This window comes from Trichoderma reesei, assembly GCF_000167675.1.
Source record: "Trichoderma reesei QM6a unplaced genomic scaffold TRIREscaffold_1, whole genome shotgun sequence".
NCBI classification, from domain to species: domain Eukaryota; kingdom Fungi; phylum Ascomycota; class Sordariomycetes; order Hypocreales; family Hypocreaceae; genus Trichoderma; species Trichoderma reesei.
Window position 1 is genome coordinate 419407 of NW_006711148.1, and position 26965 is coordinate 446371.

General features: G+C 53.6%; 6 protein-coding genes across 6 annotated transcripts; 2 read left to right on the top strand and 4 right to left on the bottom strand.

Annotated features, from left to right (window-relative positions):
- Positions 1–206: 206 nt before the first annotated feature.
- Positions 207–2961, top strand: TRIREDRAFT_102476 (uncharacterized protein; the record flags this gene model as incomplete). Its single annotated transcript, XM_006961088.1, has 5 exons — positions 207–293; positions 408–608; positions 681–1432; positions 1540–2811; positions 2934–2961. 5 exons carry the CDS (start codon positions 207–209, stop codon positions 2959–2961), a joined length of 2340 nt encoding a protein of 779 aa, XP_006961150.1.
- Positions 2962–3170: 209 nt separating this feature from the next.
- TRIREDRAFT_54089 (uncharacterized protein) lies at positions 3171–4584 on the bottom strand (the record flags this gene model as incomplete). The annotated part of the gene is made up of 2 exons (XM_006961490.1): positions 3171–4025; positions 4087–4584. 2 exons carry the CDS (start codon positions 4582–4584, stop codon positions 3171–3173), a joined length of 1353 nt encoding a protein of 450 aa, XP_006961552.1.
- Positions 4585–9313: 4729 nt separating this feature from the next.
- Positions 9314–11316, top strand: TRIREDRAFT_43671 (ammonium permease; the record flags this gene model as incomplete). The annotated part of the gene is made up of 3 exons (XM_006960999.1): positions 9314–9380; positions 9519–10442; positions 10518–11316. 3 exons carry the CDS (start codon positions 9314–9316, stop codon positions 11096–11098), a joined length of 1572 nt encoding a protein of 523 aa, XP_006961061.1. The 3' UTR covers positions 11099–11316.
- A 462-nt stretch (positions 11317–11778) lies between these two features.
- TRIREDRAFT_73604 (histidine acid phosphatase-like protein) lies at positions 11779–14047 on the bottom strand. Its single transcript, XM_006961491.1, has 6 exons — positions 13274–14047; positions 13110–13177; positions 12988–13049; positions 12792–12937; positions 12509–12714; positions 11779–12432 (listed from the first exon to the last, which is right to left on the bottom strand). The coding sequence occupies exons 1-6, from the start codon at positions 14025–14027 to the stop codon at positions 11869–11871; spliced, it is 1800 nt and encodes a 599-aa protein (XP_006961553.1). The 5' UTR covers positions 14028–14047; the 3' UTR covers positions 11779–11868.
- Positions 14048–17925: 3878 nt separating this feature from the next.
- TRIREDRAFT_54352 (uncharacterized protein) lies at positions 17926–19256 on the bottom strand (the record flags this gene model as incomplete). Its single annotated transcript, XM_006961492.1, has 5 exons — positions 17926–18370; positions 18442–18611; positions 18675–18742; positions 18801–19034; positions 19109–19256. 5 exons carry the CDS (start codon positions 19254–19256, stop codon positions 17926–17928), a joined length of 1065 nt encoding a protein of 354 aa, XP_006961554.1.
- Positions 19257–20404: 1148 nt separating this feature from the next.
- Positions 20405–22675, bottom strand: TRIREDRAFT_119576 (uncharacterized protein; the record flags this gene model as incomplete). The annotated part of the gene is made up of 4 exons (XM_006961493.1): positions 20405–21419; positions 21504–21659; positions 21740–21782; positions 21911–22675. The coding sequence occupies 4 exons, from the start codon at positions 22673–22675 to the stop codon at positions 21316–21318; spliced, it is 1068 nt and encodes a 355-aa protein (XP_006961555.1). The 3' UTR covers positions 20405–21315.
- Between the last annotated feature and the right edge of the window lie 4290 nt (positions 22676–26965).

Genomic DNA, 26965 nt, shown 5'->3' on the forward strand with positions numbered 1-26965 from the left:
AACGTTTTGTCTCCCCCCACCGTCTCTTTTTGCTCTGTAACTTGCAATTAGGAATCCAACAAACGTCTCTCTGGCAGATTTGGGTCAAGACTCAGTCTTTCAATTGCATCGTCAACAATTCATCTGTCGCCGCCGCTCGCTTATTTATATGTTGCGAGATCGCGCAGTCCGCCCGCACCGGCGAGGCTCTCTCCCACTCAACCGCCATGGATCGCCATTCGAGCAAATTGCCGGCCCCTAGCTTCCGCACCGTTTCCGTGGGGAGATGCTATGTGCAGACAGCGACCGATAGAGTAAGTCTTCCATTGGGGCTCGTCTGTTACGGAGATGCGGTCCGGAGAACTGCGCGCCGCTGTAGGGTTAGAGAGTCGGAATGGCTGACATGTGATGGACCGACGAAACGATAGTTTGGCAATGATGCCAAGGGCGCGATTCGAGATCGAGAACGAACGGCGTTGGGAATGAACCCGGAGGGCATGGAGGCGCCGTTCAATTGGCCGAATATCGATGGACAGGATGACGGGCATTCGCAGGATTCCATCTACCGGCTGGTCCCGAGCATGCAGGGCTATCGGAACAACTTGACTGCGCTGTCGCAGGCTTACAATGTATGTGCGCATGGGTTGGGAGAGTCGCTTTCTGCGAACAATGGCACCGGCTAACGAGGAATCCGAACTTAGCTCTACTTTGTCGCCTACCAAGGCCACATCTTTGTCTATGTCCCCCGAAGCATACCGAAACAGACGATACCCCGACATCCGGACCTGCAGATATATGCTCCCCCGAGTCAAGAGGCGATTTCCATTGGCGGCTGCATCGATCCCATCACTCCGCATACCATCAATCACATCATTACCGGATACCTTGGGAAAGAGGAGATTCTGGTGGCTTGCTACGACGATGGAGATGTGGTTGCGTACTATGTCAGGGAGATTGCGGCCTTGGCATCTCGGACTCAGAAGGCGTCCCAGCGAGGGTGCCCCAGTCGCCCCCCGAGGCTCTTCTTCCACGAGAATGTCGGCCAGACGGCCTGGGGCCTGGCCATACATCGCAAGTCCCGGCTGATTGCCGTGAGCACGAATCGTTACGAGGTGACGGTCTTTGCGTTTGCGCTTTCCACCTGTCAGAAGAAGTCAAAAGACGTACGCGAATTCTGCGACTGCTGCAAGAGCAACGACAGTACCAGGCCGAGCGTGCCCCGGAGAGCCCGGAACTGGAGGATTGTTGTGGCTCTCGGGAGCCACGCGTCCAACATTCCCAACATCTGCTTCGTTGACAGTGCGGATGGCCAGGCTGAGAAGGTGTGCGCGATAGATATCAAGGGGGTCATGTGGATGGCAGATATATGGCAAATGTTTCAACCTGTCACGCAAGTGCCTCCGTCTAGGCATCTCATATTGCAAAGCGAAGAGTTTTGGCCAGCATCCTCAAGGTACGCAAGTCGTCTCCAGATTGCAACGACCAGAGTGAAGCGAGATGCTGACGAGGGCTTCGTCCTCTTCCCAGGGGTTGGGGAGTCATGGCTCTTTCCGAAGAAAGCTTCGTGCCAGTCGACACCATCGACGAGATGCTCGGGCTTCCCGAGCAGGCGCTCAACGTCTTCCAGCCTGGGTCGGGGTGTCCGCAGCCGATGGTGAATGTGGCCGAGTGCCTCGCAGCCATCCCGGACAACCCATGCCCCCCTCCCACGCTGGGCGGCAGGGCCGGTCAGTTTTACCGCAACATCCTGAACATGTCGCATGACGAGTCTTTACAATTTCTCGTAGGCGAGACGGTTGCCGCCAATGATATGCTCGAGGGCGGCCAAAGCGACGATAGCGACGGCGAATCTGAAGCGTCTGAAGACATATCGCATGTGCTCGGGGAGGAAGACGAAGAAGAAGAAGAAGAAGAAGACGAGGATGATGATGATGACGATGATGAAGAAGAGGAGGAGGATGAAGAAGAGGAGGGTGCGGATAATGAAGTAGAAGATGGACAGGACAACGATGACGAGGCATTGGAAGAAGAGGCCGAAGAGGCTGAAGAAGTTATTGTTGCTCAGGGAAACCCCGAAGTTATTGCCGCAGACCAGGGCGGCAGTGCAACCCTCTTTCCGACACCACCGGTGGGACAGCAATTCCAGCAAGCGCTGCAGGATCTAGACATAGCACTTGGACAGCTAGCTTATGCTGTACAGGAGTTCCAGGAGGCCATCTCAATCCCGGATACTCCCAATCCAGCGTCAACCCAACCTCAGGGCTCACAGAACCAAGACAGCCCGGGCCCTATTTCTGAAAGTAAGATGAATTCTGACCCAATGGTGTTTGGGCAGCGGAGCCACAGACACCTCAGCTCGCCTCCAGTTCGACTCGACATGGCTTTCTTTCCGCATAGCGGCAAGATTCAGGCCGTTCCACGGTCCACGCCGCAACTCCTCGAGTTTCTCAGGCGGCCGATCGAGTTCAATGACAATGTTGGACCGCCAGTGGAGGAGCGCCTCAAGAAGTTGACCAAACGATATCACTTCATCCGCACATTCGAAAAGGATCTAGAACTTCGGAGTCTCCGGGGCCCCTACGAAACCGGCCACAGGGAGATTGGCGTCTTGTGTCCCGACGCGCTCACGCTCGGTTGCTTCCAGGAGCGAAGTATCCGGCCCTACTTCCGCGCAACTAGCCGCCTGAGCCTGATGTTTCATGTGCCAGAGCTGTCTCTGGTCGTGGTAGGATCGCCCATCGGCCGAGTTCTCCTGGTTACTCCAACGAAGCTCAAGACGCCGATTGCAGCAAAGACGGCGGCGGGCATGTGGCATCACGGGCTTCGGGTAGAGTGCGTCCTGCCTCGATTGTCGGACGAGCAGGCGCATCGACAGGTGTTGCGGCCGTTGCACGGGCTGGCGGTTGGGCCGGTGCAGGACGACGATGGCATGGGTGGCCGTGATGGTGTGGCAGGACGAGCGACGGCGCCGAAGAGGTATAGGCTGATGCTGCATTATCGAAATCACGACATCTTGACGTATGAGATTACGAGAGAGGAGCAAACGGGACGGCTTTGCATTTTCTGAGCCAGTTTGATATCATCAATCATGACTGAAATTGCCCGTAGCTGGGCTAATCTTGCATGCTCTCTTGCACTGTTTTTTGGCTGTACCAACGTACGGCAGAAGAAGCTGTTCCCCATCCAATGTTTCATTGGAAGTAGTCCGGGTTTTCAGCCTTGAAATCTGCTTCTACCTTTTTGATGAGCTGTTCTGCTTCCAAGCCCTTGAGCCCATAGCCCAGCCTCACTAATTCATATGTAAGTTCCTCTTCCATCCCTTTGAAGGAACTAATCTTTTCGACAAGCCCGTATATTCGAGAGGCTTTGCTCTCCAATACATCGGCAATCGAGCACTTGAGAGAGTTACCTTTCTCTTCAAGGCCTCGTTCAGCCTCTTGAAATTGTTGTCTATAGAGTAACCTCGCACCAACCTGCCTCGACACATTACGATGCGCCAAATGCCCCCCATCATGAAGTCTCTGCGCAATCGTGGTGTCTGAGGTGGTGATTGCAATGGGCATAGGGTAGTGAAAGACTTGCCAGGGGGCAGACTGGGCAAACTCCCAATCGATTACAGCAATGAAATTGTAATTATCGTCGACGAGGAGATTCTGAGTGCCCATGTCCATGTGAATGAAAGGGAAGAAGGGCCGTTGGTCACCTCTGTAGATGTCTGTGTCGCGCACGATACTTTGAAAGACAAGCGGGCCAAGAATAGCAAACCGATTCGTATAGCCGCTCTCGCTCTCGTCCTCCTCAGCGGATCGCTTGTTTTGAAGTGCTTCGGCCACGAAGCCTTCCGCCACGGCGGCAAAGTATTCCCATGCAGAATCGAATGGGCCGGGACTGGGAAGATGTTCCAGCCAAGATGTGGCCATGGGGCCAATGACGGGACCGGTCTCCTGTGAGAAATGCGAGATGGAGCCGATTTTCGGAAACGTCAAGGCTGCAAGTTGGGCTTGTAACGTCGTCCATTGTGCGAAGATGTGCTCCTGCGTCGAGATCTTTTCAGGAGGGGGTTTAGCATCTTAACCCCGCAAGAGGAGGGGGATGGCGAGGGCTCACGGGAAGATTGTAGATGTTGAGATTGACGTCTTGCAGGGAATTGCCATGGAAGCCCTCGATGAGCATGTACGCAGCGCCTGCGGCAATGGCCCTTGCTGACCCTGGCGCTTCATAGGCGTAGAGTCTGGGTATTGGAACTGCGGTGACTTTTGCATGCAGCAACTTCATTGTCGCAACCTCGCATTGAATGAGGTACTCGTCTGCTTCATCAGGGGCGCTGATGCTGCTTTCTGGATGTTTTGGTAGTCGGACTCGGGCGATGAGGAAGCGGGATTCATCATCGGCAGCGACGAGCTCGAAGCAGCACCAGTGCTGACCGGCGGAAAAGGGCTTGCTCATGGACGTGGGTGCATCGAGGACGGCTGAGGCGTGTTCTGTTATTGCTGCTTTGTTGATGGAGGACATGAAGGTCTGGAGACGCTGTTTCATTCCGCCGTAGTTCCAGTCGTCGTATGATGTCCAGCGTTCGCTAGGCAGCCGTTTCTTGGGGGCTGCCATATTGCCAGATGTAGTGCTCTTGGATGGGAAATGACTGTTGGAGGTTGTGTGTCTTGAGTAGTAGCCGAAGAGGATTGAGGTCTGCTCGAGGCCCCCTATTGCTACTCTTGAGTGAGGCTCATGTATCTTAGGAATGTATGCTTCGTCATTTATCCCACCTCGTACCATCGTTACCCTGACTCATACCGTATATACCCAACATACCCCTTTGAGTACTGTAGGTTGGAACTCAAGGCAGGTAACGGCCCGTGCGAATGTCTGTCTGGGGGTTCATCTCAGCAGGTTGAGGACATGTAGTATAGCACATTCAGCAGATGCCTTCCACCATTGGCAAGCTTGGAAATCAAGCCCAGCTTCCTGTGCATGATGAGTGGCACTACATTGTTCTGTAGCGTACTTGATGCCTACCCGACGCTGATGACCTTTGAATTGCAGTAGTCTTCCAATTGCCAAGCGGTAAGTCAACCTGTGTGAATTCTGGTGACGTCCGCAGGTCTCAGCCTCTTCAATCCAGCCCAATTGCCTCTTCTAGAGCAGCCATGATGACCGAGGCTTGATGTCCAAAGCTTTGACCGAGAGAGAGAGAGAGAGAGTCATTTACCTGGCAGAAGTGCAGGTCAGCATCAGCTTGATGAAGATTTTGAAGGACAAACGCCAATATCTGGTGCCCTTACGAGTGGTCATGGCCTTGGCAGAAGCGAACTTTTCTTTGTTTATTCATAGGTAGAGAGCTCCAACACACCCGTAACAACCTCATGTTCCGCTAAAGATTCATCAGGACAAGAAAGCTGCTACGCTGATAAGCACGGTGATTTAACGCTGTTTGATGAAAGTTTGGCTTTATGTAACCAGGCTACCTGGAGCGATTGTAGATGGAAGCATTTAACTTCAGGATAATACTTCTAGATCAAGGTGAGCCTTATCAACCGATGTAGTTGCATCCAGGCCAGATTGATTTTTGATACTCAGGTTAAAGAAACTTTGTTAACACAAGGACACAATCCCTTTTTGAAGAATACTCCAAGCTGATAATTTGAGCCAGGTTTGAGAAAGAAAATAGGCCAGCCAGACATGTGAACTGAAGTCATGTTCTCACTTAAAGCCTTCTTATCGAATTGTTTAAGCACTAGTATACCAATGAGCCGCCCCCGGAGGAGCTTTACTTCTGGATCTAACCTTGCTTACTTCCTTGCTACCATGGCTGCTTGCCAATATAGTTACAAATACACTATTCTCAACAAGGTCAGTCATGGAATTTCATCTACGAGACACAATTGGAAGTATGTGGCATTAGTCACGTTAGCCTTAAGATTCCAGTTCTAACCAACCGCAAGTCAGTCATTATGGTGGTACCTTTCGCTTGGGCATCATGATAGCTGATCTGGGCGAGTTTCTAGGCGACTCTCTGGTCTGTCTTCTGGTAGAGATGATCTGCCATTTGCCATGACATCTTCGAGTGTATGTCATGATGCTCCAGCAAATGCAAGTAATGCTACTTCTTGCTCCTGTAAGAACAAAAACAGGAAAAACTGCCAAGGCGGCTCATGGACGGCGATCCGGGCGATTGTTGACGCGGGCTGCTGTCTTGGCTTCTTGGGTCGGCTCCGCAAATCGCCAAATCGGGGTTTCCCAAACGTAATGAGCAAGCGGGCCCGTGATTGGCCGGGCTGTCGCCTGATAACGGAACATGGGGCTCGACGTTTCCATGCTTGAATTGAAACCCGCGCCGCCGAGATGATGGGCAATCTTTCATGTGCTTCTTAACTGCTTTCTATATGAGATTTGCACGGCTAATAAGGCAGTGGCTTCTTTGGATTCCTGAAACAGGGGGCCGATGCGTTAACGGGTAACCGAGGATCGAGAGCTTTGTCCGGACGCGCGGGATCGATGATATGGGGGGGAATGAGGAGGCGGGGGCGGAAGAGAGAGGATATTGGACTGGGGTAATACTATCTAACTGTTGACTCGAATCTCTTATTGTGCTTCTGGGTTCCGGTTTCCATTCTTTACGTGCACATGAAGTGTTGCTCTGTTGTGTCCTCATACGTAGTGGTGATATTATGGATGAGAAAATGGGGGGTTTGGCTCTGCAAAGATCAGCTGGAGATTATTGTCCCTCTCCCTTCCCCTCTCCCTCTCTGCCTCTCTCCCTTTGGGGTTTTCTTCATCCTTCCCTCTTGATTTAGGCATGCTCATCCCGTGGCCGCAGCATCGGTAACACTTCTCCCCTCGATAGAGTTGTCATACGCGATGTGGTGAAACGCACAATCCGCGGCTCATCGCCTTCTCAATCTGTAAACATGGTGGCAGCACGCTCGGCCTGTGTAGGCGATGGCTTGACGCCACATTGATGCTTTTTAGCATGGCAGTTGGTGGATAATGCCAGCTCTCTTGACACTCGACTAACGTCGATGGCGGACGCCCGAACCGGCCGGAACCCCTTCCTGACAGGCGAGAATGCGGTAACGGAGCCCATTGTTGTCTGCCTACTGTTACTGCTTGTGCTTGTATCACCGAAAGCCGGGGCCCAAGACTCCAGTCAGGCACGCGAGGAGACGCAGTCAGAAGCCAGGCAAAAGTAAGCAAAAGGGCGCGGCTGTTCGCTGCCCCCACTGGACAAGCCCCAACCATGCCGCTCCCGCCCCCGAAGAGTGGGCTTATCAGCATTTACATGATGGAGTGACGGCATGGACTAATACGGGGGGGGGGGGGGGGGGAGCAAAGCGGTAAGGTTATATACTGACTGGTACTACTACTACGGAGCTGGTACGAGCAGTTTCTTCTGTTCAGCACTTGGAAACTGAAGATACGGGGCTATCGAGAGGTAGCTGTAGGTACATGCCGAGGTGCTTCCATGCAGTCAGTCCCTTGTTGCTGCTGCATGTGGTGGGAAGTGCAAGAGTACGAGTATTTACCTCGCAGATGCAAGGAAGAAGAGAAGTATTCTAGTAATTCTTCGTCCCTTTGCTCGGCTTGTCGGCTCGGCTGTCTTGGGTTCTGGTCCTGTGTTTCGGGCTTCAGGCCGATCAACGGCGAGGAAAAGCCCCGAGTTGTCGTACAAGTACATAGTAGCATGTTTCAACCTGGCTGTCGTTCCTGAAATCTCATGACAGATTGGCTTCAGCGATACTAGACGAGACTTAATGATAGTTGATAGACACAGAAGAAAGAAGCCCGACGAAAATGTTCAGGGACGGCTGATTGGACATGCACGAGCTTATCCGGCTTCAGCCCAAACAACTGAAAAGTTCGCCAGCCATGGAACAACAGGCACCCCCTGTTTGCGGCCTCACCGATACTCCGCCGTGACTTGGCCAACCCGGCAATCTACGCCGCACTTGCATGTTCTATTGTTGTCCCGCGCTAGAGCCATTACCGCCTAGCGTTATCGGTCGGCATGCAGAAAAGATACCTGCCGGGACCGTACCGCCTGATTTCGATGACCGTATCTCTGGCCTGCCTGTTGTCGTTTGTCGTACGTACCGTGGATTATACACGCCCTACCTTATCTCTCATCTCACCCGTATCTCACGGGGCATTCAGGGACGAAGCGCCATGTACAGAACCTATCTGTATGTTGTACTCTGCGCCCTGTATTACGAGGTAGGAACTTTGGTACTTTCTATTGTGTGTGGTACCTAGGTACCTAGCTGAGAATCCGCGGCTCTTTCCACCATTGACCCAAGATTGTGTCTTGCTCTTTCCTCGAAATCGCCGATTACCTTAAGTAATGCAGAGCCCTACTTACCTACCTTACTAAGAGCCAAAAAGAGAGGAAGGAGAGAGAGAAACTACAAACTGAAAACCTCTTCTTCTCTCCATCAAACCTTCATCCATCATCTTAACTCGCTCCATATCAACAATCACAGGCTTCAACTGCTCAACTGTCGCTCCTACTTTATCTACGGCTTCTCGCCTCCATGCCAGCCATGCGGATTCGCGCCGCGCTTCGAACTAAGCCCTTAGCCCCAACATCCACAGCCCTCGCCCCGAGATAACGAGCAGTGAGATGAGATAGCACAACACCAAAAGCCACGCCCCGGATCCCTGTGGCCACACCCCCCCAAAAGGCCTCTCCGAGACGATGCCAATCTGTCGCTCACGCTCTGCTCTGGGAAACAGGCAACACCAGATGGCCCACCCCCGGTGTCTTATCTCTGGCCTCAGGCGGCCCTGTCTGGGGTAATTGGCTCTGGCTCTTTGTTGCAAGGGCCACGGCGCTGGGCTGATTGATGGAGGAGAGAAACAAGAGGCGTGGCGGTCCTTGACAGTGGCCCCAGCTGCTATTGCACCCGGTTTGTCGCCGTGCTGTCGAAATCGGAGCCTGCCTGGAGACGATTCACGGCGATGGTGTCTTGCTATATACCACGGATCTAAGCCTGTCTGTTATCTCCCTGCCCTCCTCATCCTCTTCCGTCCATCTTCCTATCTCGTCCCCTCGTCTGCTGCCATTGTTCTCTCCTTCCTTCCATCTCTCCTCCTTTCCTGCACGTCTTATCTCTTGGTCGAAACCCAACGAGGCATCTTACTTCTGCAACCTTATCAGAACACTTCGCTGTGCCTCTGCCTCCCGGAACCTCGCCTTGGCTGTGCCGGCATCCGACCAGTCTTCCAACTTCTCCTCGCCTCGTCTGACCTCCGCGCCGTATTACCACTCGCTCTCCTAGTCCTCGTGGCTGCTTTCTCCGACTTCTACTCGACGACTTCCCCAGATTTCGCTTAGCCCACCATGTCTTACGCCCACCTAGGGGCACCGACCGTGTTCAACGGGACAGGCTCCCTGGGCGGTGATGCCAGTATGTAAACCATCGTAGCCTTGCCTCGACCCCATGGCCATGTAGCACACGCTTCCCCATCTTTTCAACTCGCCCAATATGCAAGTCATTACCGCACTGATGAAACGGGCGCGAGAAACTGACAAGCCTTTGCTTCAGGAACCGAGAACCTGAACCAATGGTATCAGTCCGGAGACCAGGCCTTCATCCTCGTGAGCGCCTGCATGGTGCTTCTCATGGTGCCCGGCGTCTCCTTTCTCTACTCGGGTCTCGCTCGTCGAAAGTCGGCCCTGTCCATGCTCTGGGTCACCCTCATGTCCTTTAGTGTCATCGTCTTCCAGTGGTACTTTTGGGGCTACTCCTTAGCCTTCAGCTCGACCTCGTCCAACTCGTACATCGGCAACCTCAACCACTTTGGTCTCCAGAGGGTCTTGGCTACGCCATCGGTCGGCTCTCCCCTGATCCCGGCCCTCCTCTACTCCTTCTACCAGATGATGTTCTGCGCAGTTACCGCCTGCCTGACTGTCGGAGCCGTTGCCGAACGTGGCCGGGTCGTCCCGAGCATGGTCTTCTGCTTCTTCTGGGCCACTCTCGTCTACTGCCCCCTGGCCTACTGGGTGTGGAACGCCAACGGCTGGGCATTCAAGAACGGCGTCCTCGACTATGCCGGCGGTGTCCCCGTCGAGATCGGATCCGGAGTCTCGGCCCTCGCCTATTCCTGGGTCCTTGGCCGCCGAAACGAGAAGATGATGATGAACTTCCGGCCTCACAACATCTCCCTCATCACCCTCGGCACCGTTCTTCTGTGGTTCGGATGGCTGGGATTCAACGGAGGATCTGCCTTTGGAGCCAACCTCCGAGCCGTCATGGCCTGCTGGAACTCGTGTCTCACCGCCATGTTCGCCGCCATGACTTGGTGTCTCCTTGATTTTCGTCTTGCCAAGAAGTGGTCCATGGTCGGTTGGTGCTCAGGTACCATCTCGGGTCTGGTTGCTGCTACTCCGGCTTCTGGTTTCATTACTCCGTGGGCCAGCATCATCTTGGGTGTCGTTGCTGGTGTCTGCTGTAACTTTAGCACCAAGAGTAAGCTCCCACCAGCCTCTCATTATGATTCGGTTTGAAAGACCAGGGGTTTTCTAACAAAATTCTACTCTCTAGTCAAGTTCCTGATTCGCATCGACGACTCTCTCGACGTCTTCGCCGAGCACGGCATCGGAGGCATGGTCGGCCTCATCTTCAACGCCTTTTTCGCGAGCGGCAGCATCATCGGTCTCGACGGAGTCAACAGCGGCGCCACCGGTGGCTTTGTCGACGGCAACTATGTCATTATCGGATGGCAGATTGCTGCTATTGTCTCGGCTTCTGCCTACGCCTTTGTCATGTCCGCCATCATTGCCAAGATTATCGATCTCGTCCCCGGACTCAAGCTGCGCGCCTCGGAAGAAGCCGAACTTCTCGGCATGGACGACGACCAGCACGGCGAGTTCTCATACGACTACGTCGAAGTTCGACGCGACTTTTTGGCTTGGAGCCCCCAGCGCGAGGAGCCTGCGCACGAAGCCACAGTCATGATCGAGCCTCTGCACGGCATCCAGGAGCACGCCGACATGGCCCGCTCTGCAAGCGTGGCTGACACAACCGAAGAGAAGAAGGCTGCGTCTGCCTTTGGCGATGGCAGGGAGCGATCCGAAAGCTCCGAGAGATCAGAGGGCAGCCAGAGCTCTGAGAAGCGCGACTAAACATGTTTCTCATGTGTTTCTTTCTCTTTACTCATTTCGGGGGGGTTATACAAAAAGCCGTTCCCTGTTCTTGTCTATTCTTGCTGTTCGCAATTCCGACTTTGCATTGCGGCATTGTACTTTTCTTATCTCTTTTAAAACGTTTATTGATACGATACTGGGCTGTGGGTGGAGCGGGCGTTTTGGGCGTTTGATCCCTTGGATTGGGGGGATGGCATGGCTTGATAGAGCGTAAAGTCTTAGATACCAGCGTGTGGATGAACTTGAATGAATACGATATATTTGAGCTTGAATCATGCATTTTGTGCCCCCTTTTGTCAGTTTGATCAATGTATTGGTTTTGTTGAATCTTGAGGAACGATGATGTGTCGACCAGCAATTGTATTTCCCTGCATTTGCAATTATATACTCATACTCATACTATCCGTGTATTCTCCCTGGATCTGTAGGCTTCTGAATCTAGAGTCTCCTATACATGAGCACAAACTGTACCTCTCTCTCTCTCTCACGAAGGTGTACGGATGCGACGAATACATTGGCAATAACAGACTTTCGAGAAACAAATAAGACGCGTTTCGACGCAAGCGAAAAGTAAAAAGAATAAAAATTCAGATTGAGCCAAATTTCCCTGAGCGCCATGTCATAGATTGCCTGATTGCCTGCCTACCTTGCAAATTTGATGAAATGTGTGTTTTTGGGTGTGTATGTGGTGTTGGAATCAAATGTCGATATAAATCATCCGCTCTTCTTTGCTATCAAATTTCTCCCTCTCATTTCGGGACACCATCGGTGATTACGCCATAAGGCTCCTTTGGATAGTCCCCAAAGCAAGCGTAATCGTAGCTCGCCTTGGCAGACATGCCCTCCTGTATCTTGACAAACGTCTCGTACTCGCACCAGCCGTCCTTGCGACTGGCGTCGCACTCTGGGAAGCTCAGGCCCAGCGGAATGGTGCGCTGGTTGAGGATAAAGTGCACGTACTTTTGCTCCTCGCCGCGGAGGTAGCCGTCGCGGTTGGGCGAGAGGGGCTTCGGCGTCTTGATGATTTCAATGTCGAGGCGGGCGCCAAAGGGGGTGAGGTGCGAGACGGTGAAGTTGTGGGCGCCGGGGTATCGGTCGGCTGGGAGGTCTTCGGCGAACTGGCGCAGTCCGAATGCGGTGAGGACTGAGATGATGTTGGTATCGTGGGAAAAGTCAAAGTAGAGGCTCTGGTTCAGCGGGAAGGTCTCGGTGTTGTTGTCCAGGGTGACGTTGATTTGAGAGCCCGAGTAGCCGAGGGTGTGATTCTTCAGCCGGGCAAGGACCTCTTGCTGGTATCCAATGCCGGTTGCTCTCTGAACATCGCGTATAATTAGCGTTTTGAGCTTGATTGGATTGGAACGTGCGACTATGGGCGAGATGTATACATACCCCAACAGGGCTGTGAAAGGCATTGCCCCCTGAGAACCACACGTCGATGGAATAGCCAAAGCCTTGCCATTCCTCGTAGGTGAACAGGTCGCAGAACATGCTGTAACCGTATGCCACAGTCTCATAAGGGCACAGAGTTTGGGCATTGTAGACATCATCAACGGTCCACTCGAAACCCTCCGTCATCGCTTGGAAGCGGGGGACAGCTATTCTAAGTCAGCACCTCGACATCCTCGAAAGGGGTAGTACGATAAAAGGGCCGTAATGGAAAGAAGAAGCATACCGTCTTTGAGGTAGGTATTGATCCACTTCTCTTTGGCCTCGTCGGCTGAATGTTTGGAGTTCGAGTTCGGACAGTTAAGAGCACCTGCTAGAGAGTTGTTGAAGCCGTGGGACTCAATGATGACTTCTATCGTCGCGTTGTTTGTCCTGAGACTTGTCAATCAAGGCTCGTGGAGGGGTCGAACTACAACACTCACCATTCAAGTCCAAAGAAGCCAGCCATCCAGTTCTCCGCTGACTTGAGCATGCGATCTTGTGTCTAGAAGAGCTGTTAGTTTACGTAGCCAGTTTTTTTTCAACGGGATATCAACGAGCTTACAGTCGTGCGAACAATAATCTTGCTCTTGGGATTATACAGCCTGCCATACATGTAGCTGTGGAGCACACCTACGCAGATGTCAGTATGAATTAGGCTCTACTCAGGGGTACAAGCACACGGGGACCTTGATGATGATGCCGCAACGGGGGTGGAGGTCAGCTTACCCGAGTTGTACAACTCCTCACGGCCCTTGGGCACCAGAATCTCAGATCCAAGGTTGTACTCCCAATCCTTGAGAAAGCTCAGCGGCCCCTTGGGATAAAACTTGTCCGAGGCATTGGCAATGCGCTGCGCAAATTTGGTGACGCCGACGCCAGAGGTAGGATAGCGGGCACCATGGCGCGACAGCATCTGGACCTGGACGATTTCGGCCCCAGAGGGCAGCGGGTACTCGTCAACACCAAAGCCCGGCGAGGGAAAGTAAGGGGACAGGTAGCCCATCATCTTGAAGATGGTGTCGTTGCCGGGCTTCATGCCCTCGACGGGGATGGCCGTCTGCAGCGGCTCGTTGGGCACAAAGGTCGCGGTGGGATCAAAGGTCCTCGTCTGGGCCATGAAGGCGGCGCGGCCGGTGGCCGTCGGGCCGGCCCACAGCTCCGGCGATGTCTGGAAATACTGGGGCACCTTGCTGGGCGGCGGACACGAGCCGGGGCCGGGGCCGGAGCCGTAGATCAGGTACGGCAGCGACAGGTATAGGTTGGTCGCCAGCAGGATGACGAGCGCCACGACGAGGACGAGGATCGTGGTGCGGTACCGGCGATCGGCCCGCGACCGGCGCGGCGGCAGGTAGGCTGGGGACACGACTCCCTCCTCCTCGGTGCCATCTTGCGAGTCGTCCTGCCTGTCGTCTTGGTGAACCGGCCGGTAGTCTGAGGTGTCGCCGCGGGCAGGCTTGCTGATAGGCTGTGAGGCGGGCATGGCGATTGATACTACTACTAAGATGGATGTCGAGTCTCGGATAGGGCCAGTTCCGTGGCCGGTGTGCGTTCGACAGCTTCTGCCTGGCGAGCCAATCAATTAGCACGGAGGCCAAGACACCAGCAGGCTGGAAGAGGCAGAAGGAGAAGGAGACAAGATGAAAGGGATCACAAGACGCGCGTCTCAGCCCGTGACGCTGCGGCTGATGCCCGTCCATGATGGGGCCTGTGTACTTACTGGTAGTGGCAATTGGATGCTCTCGTATCGCGTCTCTATTCGTCCCTGCTACCCCAGCCCCTTGCCTCAAGCTACCTAGTCTGGCGGGAACGGTGAGATGCGATGCGATGCGATACGATGTGCTGTGATGCAAGATGCGCCTCGATTCGATGGCGATGGCGACGCGATGCGATCAATGATGCGACCCGCCTCCTTCTATCAGGCGCCCACCCCAAACGCAGCGTGTGGCCTCTGCCGGGTCCGATTCGCTGCCAGGGCAAAAGCGGCTGATGCCTGGATCCCCCGAGGCGATGAATGATATGCCCGTGATGTTGCTGATGAGAGATGAGGTTGGGAAGATGGCAGAAGGGTAGGGATGGAGCTGCGAGCTGAAGACAAGCTGCTGCCCATTAACTGAGACAAAAGGCCCCACGCATAAGCAAGGGGGGCGATGTATCTCGTCCCCTGGAGCTGTATGGAGATGGTACTTGTGCCCCTGGCAGGGAAGAAGGGACGTACAGTGGGTTCTTGGATATATGACACTGTATTTCTCGGGTCCTCGTCCTCCGGTTTCTCAGCGGAAGCACCCTGAAGAAAGGGAGTTCTTAGTGGACGCTGTAGCCCGCTAAGCAAGTCTGACGGGGAAGCAACCCGCCGTTTCGGGTCCACAGTAGCGACACTGTACCACTAACAAGGGGGGGTTTCAATCCCAGAATGGATTTCTCGGCATGCATGTAGGTACCTAAGTAGGTATGAACCTTGATGGACCGCAGCAGCTCGACGACGATGGCTTCCTTTTCTGGGCAACAAGCGAGGTGACCACATTTGGGTTGAGCCCCCCCCTGGACGTGAGACATGGACCCTTTTTAGACTCGCGATCGTGACGAGCATCGAATCGCTCGGGCATCGAGAAACTGCCCTTTGCATCGGAACTTGGCATCGGATTCTTTCTTTCCCGCCTGCGTGTGTGTGTGTGTGTGTGTCCAGGGGGGGGGAGGGTACACTTGCATGGCGCCTGTGTGAGGGTTGCCTTTTGATATCACGGATGCTTGGGTCACCCTATGTATGTATGTATGCCTCCGTCTCATGGCATTCTATCCAATGCATACTCGTGCTTTACAGTGCCTTGCTTTACACAACTTACATCTATAGGTGCCAGATACCAAACGGTTTCTCTCTTTCTCATCATATTCCCAGTCATTAGTCGGGTACTGCATGTCACCACTCTGCAAACCAACCTACCGTCTCCTCTGAAGCTACAACCTGCAGCCATGACGCACCCATCAACCCATCAACCCATGTCTCGCAGGATATGCCCTCCCTTAGTAATTACTACTTACACCAAAGAAGCGTCATCCGATCCCCCGTTCCCCCAGCCATTATCCGATCGCCATCCCTAGATCTCTCTCTCTCTCTATCTCTCTCTTCCCCTCCCCATCTGTCTGTTAGTACCTCGCTCAGTCTGGCTGTCTCATCACCTGGGCTGTCACCGGCAGCAAGGTCCGGGACATGCATCAAGTAATCTGCCACAAAGCATCTACTAGTGAGCACATCATTGAGTCCTGCTGCTACTACTACTAGTAGTATTATGTACCAGCACTGCCGCTCCCGATGCTGGCGACTTGTCATAAAAAACAAAAGCTACCTCATGTGCCTCCTGCTAGTAGTACTAGTAGAGCCGAGCACACGGGACGGTTTGCCAGCCTCAACACAACACTGATCGCCTACTGCAAGGGAGGGGGGAAAGAAAGAGAGACACCGAGTCAGACACCCAGCAGGAAAAAAAAATTGAATAGAAAAAGAAAATCTGAGACAGAAACACAGAGAAAGAGACGCCCGTGTAACATCACCTAAACGCCGCCGCCGCGCTGTCACACGTAGCACAAGGTATTCTGCATCCAATCCCAATTTCTTTTTTTTTTTTTTTTTTTTTTTTTTTCATTCCCTCGTTACCGCGCATCGCCTACCAGAACCATCCACAGCCCCCTCCATCCAGCCTCCCAATACAACTACACCCTTCCTTTTCTCTCATCTTCTCCCTTTTATTCTTTCTTTTTATTACTATCTTTTTTTTTTTTTTTTTTCCTTTTTCTTTTCTTTTTCTTACTTTACCCCCCTTTACTTTCGCCTCATGAGTCCTACTACTAGTGTTCAGCCCTCTATACGAAGCGTGATATGTCCTACTGCTAGCAACCCGCTTACACGTAAATACATCAATACATTACCCAGTCAAGTAGTACCAAGAGAAAACAACAACAAGCCACCGCATCCCGACCCAAGACATTTGTTACAATCACATGCAACTCGTTTCCTTTTCTTTCAGTAGTATTTTTCTTGTCTTTTCTTCGTCCTCGCCCTGCATCTGTGCTCCCCATCATCTAGACCAAGAAAGACGCCTGCCGCGTCTAAGCTAACGCCTGTGTAACCCGGCCCACCCCACTGGCCTGGTCCATCAGATATAGGTAGCCAAGCAGCCAAGGCCCCGCATAGCCCATATTGATCTGAATCAAGTGCAGAAGTCGGCATGAGACATCATGACCGCCATAGTACTCGTAGTATCATCACTCACACACTCAATCACTTATACATACATACCTACATACATGTATACGTCTATACCTACATACCTATACTTAGGTATATGCCTACCTGGTATATACAATACGCTATCACTACATGCATTACCTCTTCTGGCAACGTCAAACACGCAAAAAGCCAGGGTATCGTCAACCCAACCAACACGCAACAACACCCCTGCAAAAGCGGCTGAATCAATACCCTTACCACTACATAGTAGTAGTACCATCCATCCCAGTCTCGTGACCCAATCACCAAAAGAGTTGACTGCAAATGTGTCTCGGCATCCCAATGGCTTGGTTCAGACTATACCTGGTAAGAAAAAAGCAAAAAAGGTGATGTGCTCCACTCTCAACCTCCCATCAAATGACACGCTCACTCCCGTCGCTAATCGAAGGGGGGGGGGGGGGGGGGGGAAAGCCCATGGAGGCCGCAAATTGCTGCTGAGCATGATGCTGGTCAGGCTGGGGAGGATCATCTTCTTCATCATCTACCGTGCAGGGAGTTGCATCTGGAATCGTGCATGGTGAAGCAATAGATCGCCCTGATCGGTTCGTCATGGGCCTGTTTGCTGTTTGCCTCGATAATATCACCCCCCTTGTCCGCAACCAATCTCCAGCCCACGACTCTAGTCACCAAATGTTCTCACGGAAAAGGAAACAAAAGAAACAGAAAAGAAAAAGACCAATCGAATACTAAGTATAAACACACTGTCATTTTGGACCAATCTAACTAGTTCTAATCTATGCCGTTCTACCTTTCGTGCCGGCGTGAGCGCATTCTTGGTGGAGACTGATCCCCATCCGTCTATCTATATAATTTTGATCAAAGTGAAGCAAGGAAAACAAACCCCGGTCTATAGTTTTTTTTTTTTGTTGCTTTTTCTTTTTTCTTTTCGCTCGCCAAAGAACGCCGGCCTTTATGCAGTTGCGTCCGGCGGACTGAAAAAAGAATGTATACGTCAAAGGGGGAGGAAGCCTTTCCCCGTCCATTAGTGGCTCTCGCCTCAAACCCCCGGTTCTCACCACTCCGTGTATCTCGTGAAATCCCTGGTTTGGGGAACAACGCCAATGCCCTTTGACCAGTCAGTTGATGGCTTTCCACTCTAGTTGGGCTGGGACCGCAGAGGAAAGTAGCCAGAAGGCATGGGCTCCAGGTGCCACACACGGGTTCCGGCGTTGCCAAAGGCCTTGTTCCACTCGTCCTCCAGGTCAAGAGGGATGCTCCATCCCATCTCGTCATCGCGGAGTCGCATGCGAACAAGGTGCCTGCGCTGACTGGCCTCCGAGCCGTTGACAAAGCCCTCGCGTCGGTGGAGGATTGCCAGGTTGTTGATGAAATGGATGTCGCCCGGCTGGGTGGTGAACTCAAACTTGGTCGCTTCGGCAATGTCCTGGATGGCGTCCAAGGCCTCCACCTGAGCGGCAGTGAGCGTTGGCAGGTGGGCGGGCCGGGCATGGCTGGCACTCCCCATGAGAGCGGCTCTGCCGAAGTTGGTAATCAGATTCCCATCATGGTGGAAGAAGATGGGGCGGCATTGGAACTTGGGACTAGAGTGAGACATCGTTTGGTTAGCTCTTGTCTTGGCCAGTGGCATCATTCGAGTCTCGAGTCAACTCACAGAGCGAAAGGCCAGTCAGAACGAGCCAGCGTGCGGATCAGGTCCGGACGGGTGGCAGCCAGCACATTGTAGACGGTGTAAGTCGACGCGATGATGCATTTGCCTCCAGTCTTGGCCGCGTTTCTCGTCAGCCAGCTGATGATGTCGCCAGCCTCCTCGTTGTGGAAAGTCTAGTCATTTACACTTGCGTCAGTCATCTGCGGAGACCGGGGTACATGTTGCGAGTGACTTACAATCGGCGAGGTCGAATGACGGTGGTGCTCAGCCCTTTGCTTGGAAGAGTCGTCGGCAATGATGTGAACTAAAGAAGGTTGTTAGTCCACCCGTGTGATTTGGACTCGAGCCGCTCTCTTTCTTACCCAGCATGTTGCCCTTCTTGTCCTGGCGGCCGAAACGATTGGCAATGTGTGCTTGGACTCCGAGATAAATTGTCGTCATGTCTTCAACAGAGTATTTGCTGGAGTCGAGCCCTCGCAGCACAGCGAATCCCTTGCCTTGGTAGATGTCGTTGCGCATGCGGCTCAGTACATTCTGGCCAACAGTGGGAAGCGGGAAATTGTCAGGGGTGGCCAGATCTCCATCCAGCTCCAGGGCTGTCACTCGGTCAGTATGCAAGGTCTGGAACAGTGGTAGCGAACCAATAGTGTCAGTGGCAGTCGGCTCTCACCCTTGAAGTACTTGAGAGCGGCATCAATCTCGCGAATCTCGTCTGCATCCAGGTGGTGGATATAGTCCGACTGGCGAGCAAATTGCTGCCCCGTCCAAGCCAAGGGCGAAGACAAGACAGCAGGGAAGCCGTTGGGCAGACTCGGCATCTCCGCCGGAGCATAAGGCTGCTTGAGCTCATGGTGAGGAGCAACAAGCGTCGAGTTGACGACAGGACCGGCTGCGGGAGAAGCCATTGCGAACGAACGAAGACGGGTGAGTTGCTGGCTGTTGGTGGTGGAGTTGGAGATGTGTATGGGGGCAAAGAATGGCAAGACTCAAACGGTCAGAAGAGAGCGTGGAAGATATGGAGGAGAGGACAAGTCTGTGAGAAGAGCTGGAAGACGAAGAGTTTTTTCGAGGGTAGAGTATATATATGGCTAGAGAATTCTGTGGAAAGCCAGTCGGTGAGAAACAGCTGCTGATGAGGAAAGAGTGGAAAGAGAGGCAAGAGCGATAGGCACTTGGTACTTATAAGTTGGAGACACAAAGGGCATGATGATGATCTAGACGTACGACAGTACTGCCGCCTTGTCTTGATTCCTACCGTAAATACCGTAGCCATGTTTCATCTCGCGGGTGCCCGAGCAGTCAATCACGTAGCTGAGGCTACTGAAACCGACTACCAGGACTGACCATGATGCAAGCTGCCTTGGAGGAAAAAGCAACGACAATCGTATCCGAGATGCCTACACAATCGTCTACCAGGTACATGGCGCCTCGGGATTTCACTCCCGCTCCCGGGCCGTTTCCGGGGTCATACAGACGCTGCTGTCCGATTCCCACATCCCTTCCTTGTCCAGCGCCGTGGCCGGCAGCTGTCCAGCCACCATCACCTTTATTTAGTGCCTCTGGCAATCGTTTGTCCTTGCATTTGGTCCCTTCGCGCCTTGGCTGGAGCAGTGATCAAGCCGAATTTGCTTTGAGACAGGTGGTAGGGGGGAGGAGCCCGCGAGACAACCGGCCAGTATAGCGTGCTCCAGAGGTCCGAGTACGAGATGGCCTGTCATCTGCCTCTTCCGCTTCGTCGCCTCTATTGCTTATTTTCTTTTTCTTTCTTCCTGATTCCTCTTTCTATTTGCTTTTCCTTTGACTTTTCTTTTCATGGCAAGGGAGCTCTCATCTTCTCTCCCCCCTCATTTTTGGCCCCGGCTTCTTTTTTTTGCTTTTTCCTTGCCAGGTTCCTCAGCTTGCTTGTAGGTCATCGTCAGTTGAGGAAAAGCGATCAGGAGTCCACACACAAGGCAAATCAAAGCAGCTCTTTCTCCCTTCTCCCGCTGCTTGCAACTAGCGGTCTAAAACTTGCTATGTGTCAATGACCCGAGCCGATGCTGCTATCCAGTCGATGGAGTTGCTTCCACCAGTCTGGACGGGAGTCTGCGTCTTGCGAGGTATGTCGCCGATATGGACCCATGAACTGTGCTTCTTTCTCAAAATCTTTGCTAGGAACGAGTCGCAATCGGCAAACAGAGGTGGCCGAATTATATAGGAATGCTCGCAGTGGCCTTCAATCATTGGATGAAGGCTGATGCAAACCCCAAACATCAACCTTGTAATTGCTTCGCATGGGCCATTTGCTCCACGTCACAACAGCCTCACCGATTCCGCAATAGTCCATCGGCGATAGCGGTGAGAGAAGAGACAAGATCCTCGATACATCCTAGTGTGTTTCTTGCCCGTCGTCGATGTGAGTACCATCTTCATCTGCATTCCACTCGACTTCGTACCTCTTACTGGACAGGGGTAGGAACACCCCATGACCGCCTCGGCCTGCGCAACAGCTGTGCAGTCCCCTCTAGCGTACGGGGTATCCCGACTAGCAAACAGGCAAGGTAAGGTGCCTTCGATCCCTGGCAGAGTGCCGGTAAGGTACGTATGCCCCTGGCCGGTAGAAGCCACTACTTGTACTATTGCGCATTGCCACCGTGGAACAAAGACCCGTAGACATCATGGTCGGCATGCTGCCAGAGCCAATCCCACCCAGCACTTGGGGTACCTGCAGCCTGCAGCCTGTCCTTCATCCAAACCAACTTTACAGCACTTCACACAGGCAGTGCCACAACCTCACCGCCTCGAAGGACGTTACGGCCGCCTTCATTTCTCTCTCTCACCCGGGGCGATCGAATGTAAAAAGAAAGAGCTTGCAACTTTCAAATGTAAAGTTTACTGCTAGACAGTAGTCCTAGGATGCCATTTCTCGTCAAACAGTTGACTCACGAAGAAGAAATCATTCTCAACTTCCCCTCTAGCGCGGATTTGCTCCCAATCTCGCTCTGGCAATCACAGTCATGCATGGATTAGCGCGAGTCCGGGAATCTGGTTCGCCGACAACAAGGTGGTAATATTCGGGAACTTACTGTGCCGTTGGACGTATGCCCTGGTCGCCCGAACAAACTGGATCTTATCCTCATCAAGATGCGCCAAGGTTCGCAGATCTTGATCGTCGCAGTCGTCCGAGAAGGGAGCCACGCCCTTGTTGCAGTAGTGGAAATGGGCCAGGATAATGTTCGCTCCTGTACCACCACGCCCGTCAGACAGGCACAATTTGTCAGTTTGTGCGTGCACGACGCCAAGCAGGGGGGCCGAGACTCACCCAGGTGATACTCTTGTACCTTGGCTTCTCGAGCAAACCGACGCTGCAGGGTAGATACAGTTAGCACGATATATCGGGAAAGGCAAACTGTTCGGAAAGACCGTCGACTCCGATATGGCTGGCTGTTGCCGGCATCTGTTCCCTTCAACTCCTCCAGTGGGACAAACTCACATTCATGCCGTGTTTGCGAGCATAGCTCGCATCGTGCTTCGTGATAAGAGCGACGTTGTGGAGGAGGATGAATGCTACCAGGTACGTCACCAGCCAGCTTGACGGCTTATTCTTGAGCATGACTTTCTGGAGGTTGTCTAAAAGCTCATGCCGAAGTTTGGTCTGAATGTGCTGGATCAGTATCATATCCATTTGCGCGCCCAAGACAGGGGGCAGCGGGATCTTCCCAGGATTGGGACTGGTCTCGTCCAGAATGTCGGTGGCCATGCCCAGCTTCTCCTTGCCGGCGATGAACGCCGACGTGGTTGACAAGCGGACTGCTATCCACAGCCGAAGCGTCCAGTTGAGAAGATCAAACGTTTCGGGAGGCGTTGCCGGGTCCTTCCACATGTGCCAAGCTTGGAGGTACGTCTTATACAAGAGGTTTTCGCTGTCACCAAGCATGTTCCGGAATATGTCGGTCATGGAGTCTCGGATGTACCGCGTGTATGCCGATTTACCCGCTTCCAGGTCAATCAATGCATATGGCGGAATGATGACTGACTTTTTGGCCCCCCGATAGTCCCATGTTCGCTCCAGCTTATCGCCGTCCCGTGGAACAAATCTGCGCACCTGCAGTGGCATATACCTGTTTGAGAAGCCTACAGATATGTAGATGACCTTGACCTCGCGCGAAGCCCAGAGCTGAATGGGGTCAGATGAGTTCTTGTTCCATCTTTGGGTCCATTCGTAACCTGGGACTTGGCCTGGCTTGTAGAGAGTCATGTCGGTGATCTTGTACCGAAGGCAGGGTAGTCGCGCGGCCTTTGTATTCTCTACCTTTTTACATGTCAAACAACTGCCACCCAAAATATCCGAGTTAAACTCGCACTGCAATGGTGTTTTCCCATCAGGTTAGCTTATCGTATCTCACACCGAGTATTGCTCTGCTACGCAGCAGTGGGGCAAAGTCCCCCGGGGCAGCGATTCATCACTTACACGTATGCGTTGCATTCTGCAGCGTATGCAGGAGCCCATCTTCCTTGTTTGGGCCGTTTGCTCTCGGAGACTTTGGTCTCGAAACGGGCCACGCTTGCCGTTCCGCTGAGCGGGCGGCTGATTGTCCTGAATCGGCTCTTGCCTCTGAGCCGCTGGATCTCCCCCATCTTCGTGTGGCACCTCTTGGACTGGATTCTGCACCACCGTAGCACCATTGTAGCAACTGTACGTCTCCGAGGGTGTGATGTCAATGGTCACCAAAGGAGGGTGGACCAGCGGCACGAGGGGGGTTGGATCATACTGCAGCGGCAGAATGGGGTCGGAATCTATCGGATTCTCACCAACAGATGGCATTGGCATTGCTGTTGTTGCCGTCGTGAATTCATACAGTTCCGAAGAAGGGAGTTGATCGGAATACTCATGGCCTATCTGGTCAAGCAGATAAGGGTCGTTGCCCGCATTCTCCATGGGCGGCGGCTCTTGCAGTGAAGATGGCTCTAGAGCTGGTTGCATCAGAGGCTGCAGCGACGGTTGGCTGAGGACAGGATAATCGTCAAGGGGCAAGGGATTCAAGCCGAGTTGATCATCCTGTAGCGGCGCAGCTTGGGGGAGTGCTTCAGCACTAGGCACAAGTTCTTGCATAGACTGCACTGTCTGAGCTAGTACGGGTTGTGCCACTTCCATCGTGAACGGCTGAGGCGGGTCATACACCACTGCCGTCGGACCGGGGAGAGGCTGGTATCCTGCAGTTTACGCCATTAGTCGTTCGTCTTCGGCACAAACAAGAAGTTACAAGTCAGCGGGCAGAGAAATTGTTGCATACCTGTATGATGCTGCCATCCGAAATTACAGCAAGCCGAAATGGACTCTGCCATACAAGTCAAGGAGGAGCCCAAAGGTGCAACTTCAGTCAAGGCAGGTGCCCATCGCGGGATAATTGACGTTGCATCAAGGACCTGTGAATCATCATGTTGACTCGCCACAGGCGGTTTCTCCCGATAGCCAGTGTCAGATGACGACGACTCGTCTGTAGGAGACATCTGGTAATAGCCTTCTAGCCGTCTGCGCTTTTGGGAGTACGGATGTGAGCCGGAAGGGCAAGCAGAAGGATAATAATCAAGTGGGCAACCCGGTGCGTTGCCTGGTGTGTATCCAGATGTATATGCAGGCCCGTATCCTGATGAATGGCCTGATGAATAGCCTGACGTGTATGTGGATGGATGTTGGGAGTAACCGAAAGAAAAGTCGGGGGCCGCCGTTGCTTGACCTACGAGGAGCTGTGAAGCATCAGGGCCGAAATGTGAAAACCCCGTATTCACGGCAGGAGCCAGAGGCAGCGGAGGCACCGATAGCACATCAAAGGTGCCCAGCGCCCTCACTCTCTTACGACGCGGGGCCTGTATAAAGGTTAGCTTGGTCGTGCCGTTGGAAGGTGTCGGAGGGAAGAGGGTGGTACGTCGGGTAAGCTGAGTCGATGTCGTACGGGGAAGGGATCTGGTGGAGGGGAGCAAGCAAGAGAAAAGAGAGCATGAAGATCAAAGGCAATCGTGACAGGAAACTCAGACATCAGACGGCGGGAAGGGGAGGCAGATATATCAATGCAGGCTACCGTTGAGCAGTGAGGAAGGCTGCTTACCATGATGCCAGGAGATGGAAAGGGGGTGTTGGACAGATGCGGCGTAGTAACAGAAATAGAGTCCAAGGTACTGGCACGTGGAGAGTCAAGTATCAACTAAGCTCCAGAGACAAGGCAGTATCAACAAGGTACACCAAAGCTGTGCACCAAAACACCGGGAGAGTTGAGCAACGCCAGGGGAGGGGGTGGAATTCCTCTGGTGCCACCAGAACAATCGATGGGGGCAGAGTTGGTTGGCTTTCGCAATGTCAAACGATAGGTGGAGCGAAATGCTGGGCCGCCGAGGAGGAGCGGGAACACGGGAGAACCGCAAATCTCCAAGGCGAGGGCTCGTCACCAGCGTGCGCTCGTATGGAGCAGGTCCTGACCGGAGAGCGAGAGAGGCAGAGACAGAGGTGGCATGTAAGTAGGGAGCCAGCTAGCGTTGGGCTGTCGGCGAAGCAGGCCCAGTCCCAGGTGCGGCGCCGACCTGCGAAGCCCACCCGCGGTGGCTACACTCGTCCACGAGGAGCGACGGTCTCGTGCTGCCGCCACGCTGGTGACCGGTGATGGACGTGCTCCGGGGACACTGGTGTTGCTGTTGCTGTTGCTGTGCTGTGCTGTGTTGTGCTGCCCGCCGCTGTTGGTGCCGGCTGTATCCTCGAGCCCCAGGGATCTCCTCCGTGGTAAAGCAGGGATGATGGGTAGCGCGGGCTAGAATCTGGGGGCGTGTTGCCGAGATGTGCATAGGCGCTGGCCTATGGCCTAAGTGGCTGGATCCCAAGGCTAAACGACGATAGCTGTGAATTCTTCCAAGGAGGAGGAGAAGCGAACTCGGTGAGAAAGCGAAAGTCATGGATCCCGGTGCTAAAGTGTATGTATTTAATGGCAACTGAGGGGTTGCGGGCACAACCAGGGGGGTCAGTTAGTCGGGATGCAAGCCCAATTAATTCCTCAACGTCTCATTGAAGCAAAGGTTGCCTGGGCTTCCCCGATCGGGCCGGCATACCATACAGCTGCTGCGAAAGAGCGGGCACGTCCTGTCGAGATAGAGATGGTCCTGATGTGTCATTGCGCAGCCAACTGCTCAGGCGATGTGTACAAAGAAGAGCTCCAGCATGATGCATAGCTCGGGAGCCATCAACGCCGACTGGGCCAACAAGATAAGAGAAATCCAGGTATGGCCGAGTTTGGCGTGGAGAGAAGACACGCAACCCAACAGTGGCATCGCCGCCAGGCTGGCAAGAGAGTGAGCCGTAGCGCGCCCAACGGAGCTGACTGTCAGTGTGCGCAGTACAGGCGAGTGTTGCGGCAGAACAAGATTGGTGTCCAACTGCGCGAGCAGACCAATGAGAATCGTCTCAATATCAAGGCCAGTACTATGGTACCACAGAGACCATTGTCGACTGCAGCTTATAATAGGCCGCGGGTCACATGCGCTGCGGCCTGCATATCGAAAAACCCGCAGCAGGGCAAGCTCAAGACACATGCCGTCTGTCTAGGGTGGCCACGTTGAGGTTGTTTTATTCCGCAGCCTTATTGGAAGAAAGGGCTTGGCTTGAATCGGGAGTCGAAGAACTCGCTGGGTCATAGCCCATTGGCGTCATTCGGTCCTTAAGTGAGTGCTTCCCGTCCAAGATACCATCCGGGACAGAGACGAGGTAAGACGAGACACATTGTCAAACGGTATGGCGGGTGCTTGACCATTGGCTTGACGCCAGGCTCGAGACGCACTCGAAGCTAACACCGTCAGTAACCAAAGAGCTACCTCTAGGTGTAACCACACCAGGAAGCTCGCCATGACAGAACTGCTTGGAAGTGGGGACCGGTGAGCGTAGCACGTCTTCGACTGCACCCACACGGCTTGGAAGATCCAGCCATGGCACAGATGGCCTGCTCGCAACCACAGGGGATCTGATCTGTCCGGGTTGTAGCCGCAGCTCGGCTACCAGGGGTGTGTAAAGGAGCTTGAAAAATCTCTCGAACAGCGCCGGCAAGCAGCAGCCGAGGCTGGGCCGTATCTGTGGTTGGTTGAGCAGCTCGGTCGAGGTCCAAGTCAATGACGAGCACCAGCGCGATTCTCGAAGCTCCGCACGTCGCATCGGATAAGAGGGTGAAGGCGAGGGGGGGCGGTTCTTTGTGTTTTCGCGTGGCTGTCTCGTCGCACGAGACATTGTTGCGTTTCCCCACGCTTCGCGGGCATTTGTGGCACCTTGGCTGCACATTTGCACCGCACAGCACGCGGTGAGTGGCTGAAGGATGGCGCGCGATGCAGGGTTCATGGTTCATGGTCCATGCCATGGCCCATCAAGGCTGTATTGATCCAGAGATACATACAGCGCCTCTCACGACTGGCCGGCCTGGGAAAAGAAGCATGCTGTGCCATGTGAAAGTCCACGAACCTGGTAAGATGATGGATGTTGAATTAAGTTGGCGGACTAGTACGAGGCGGTAGAGGTGCG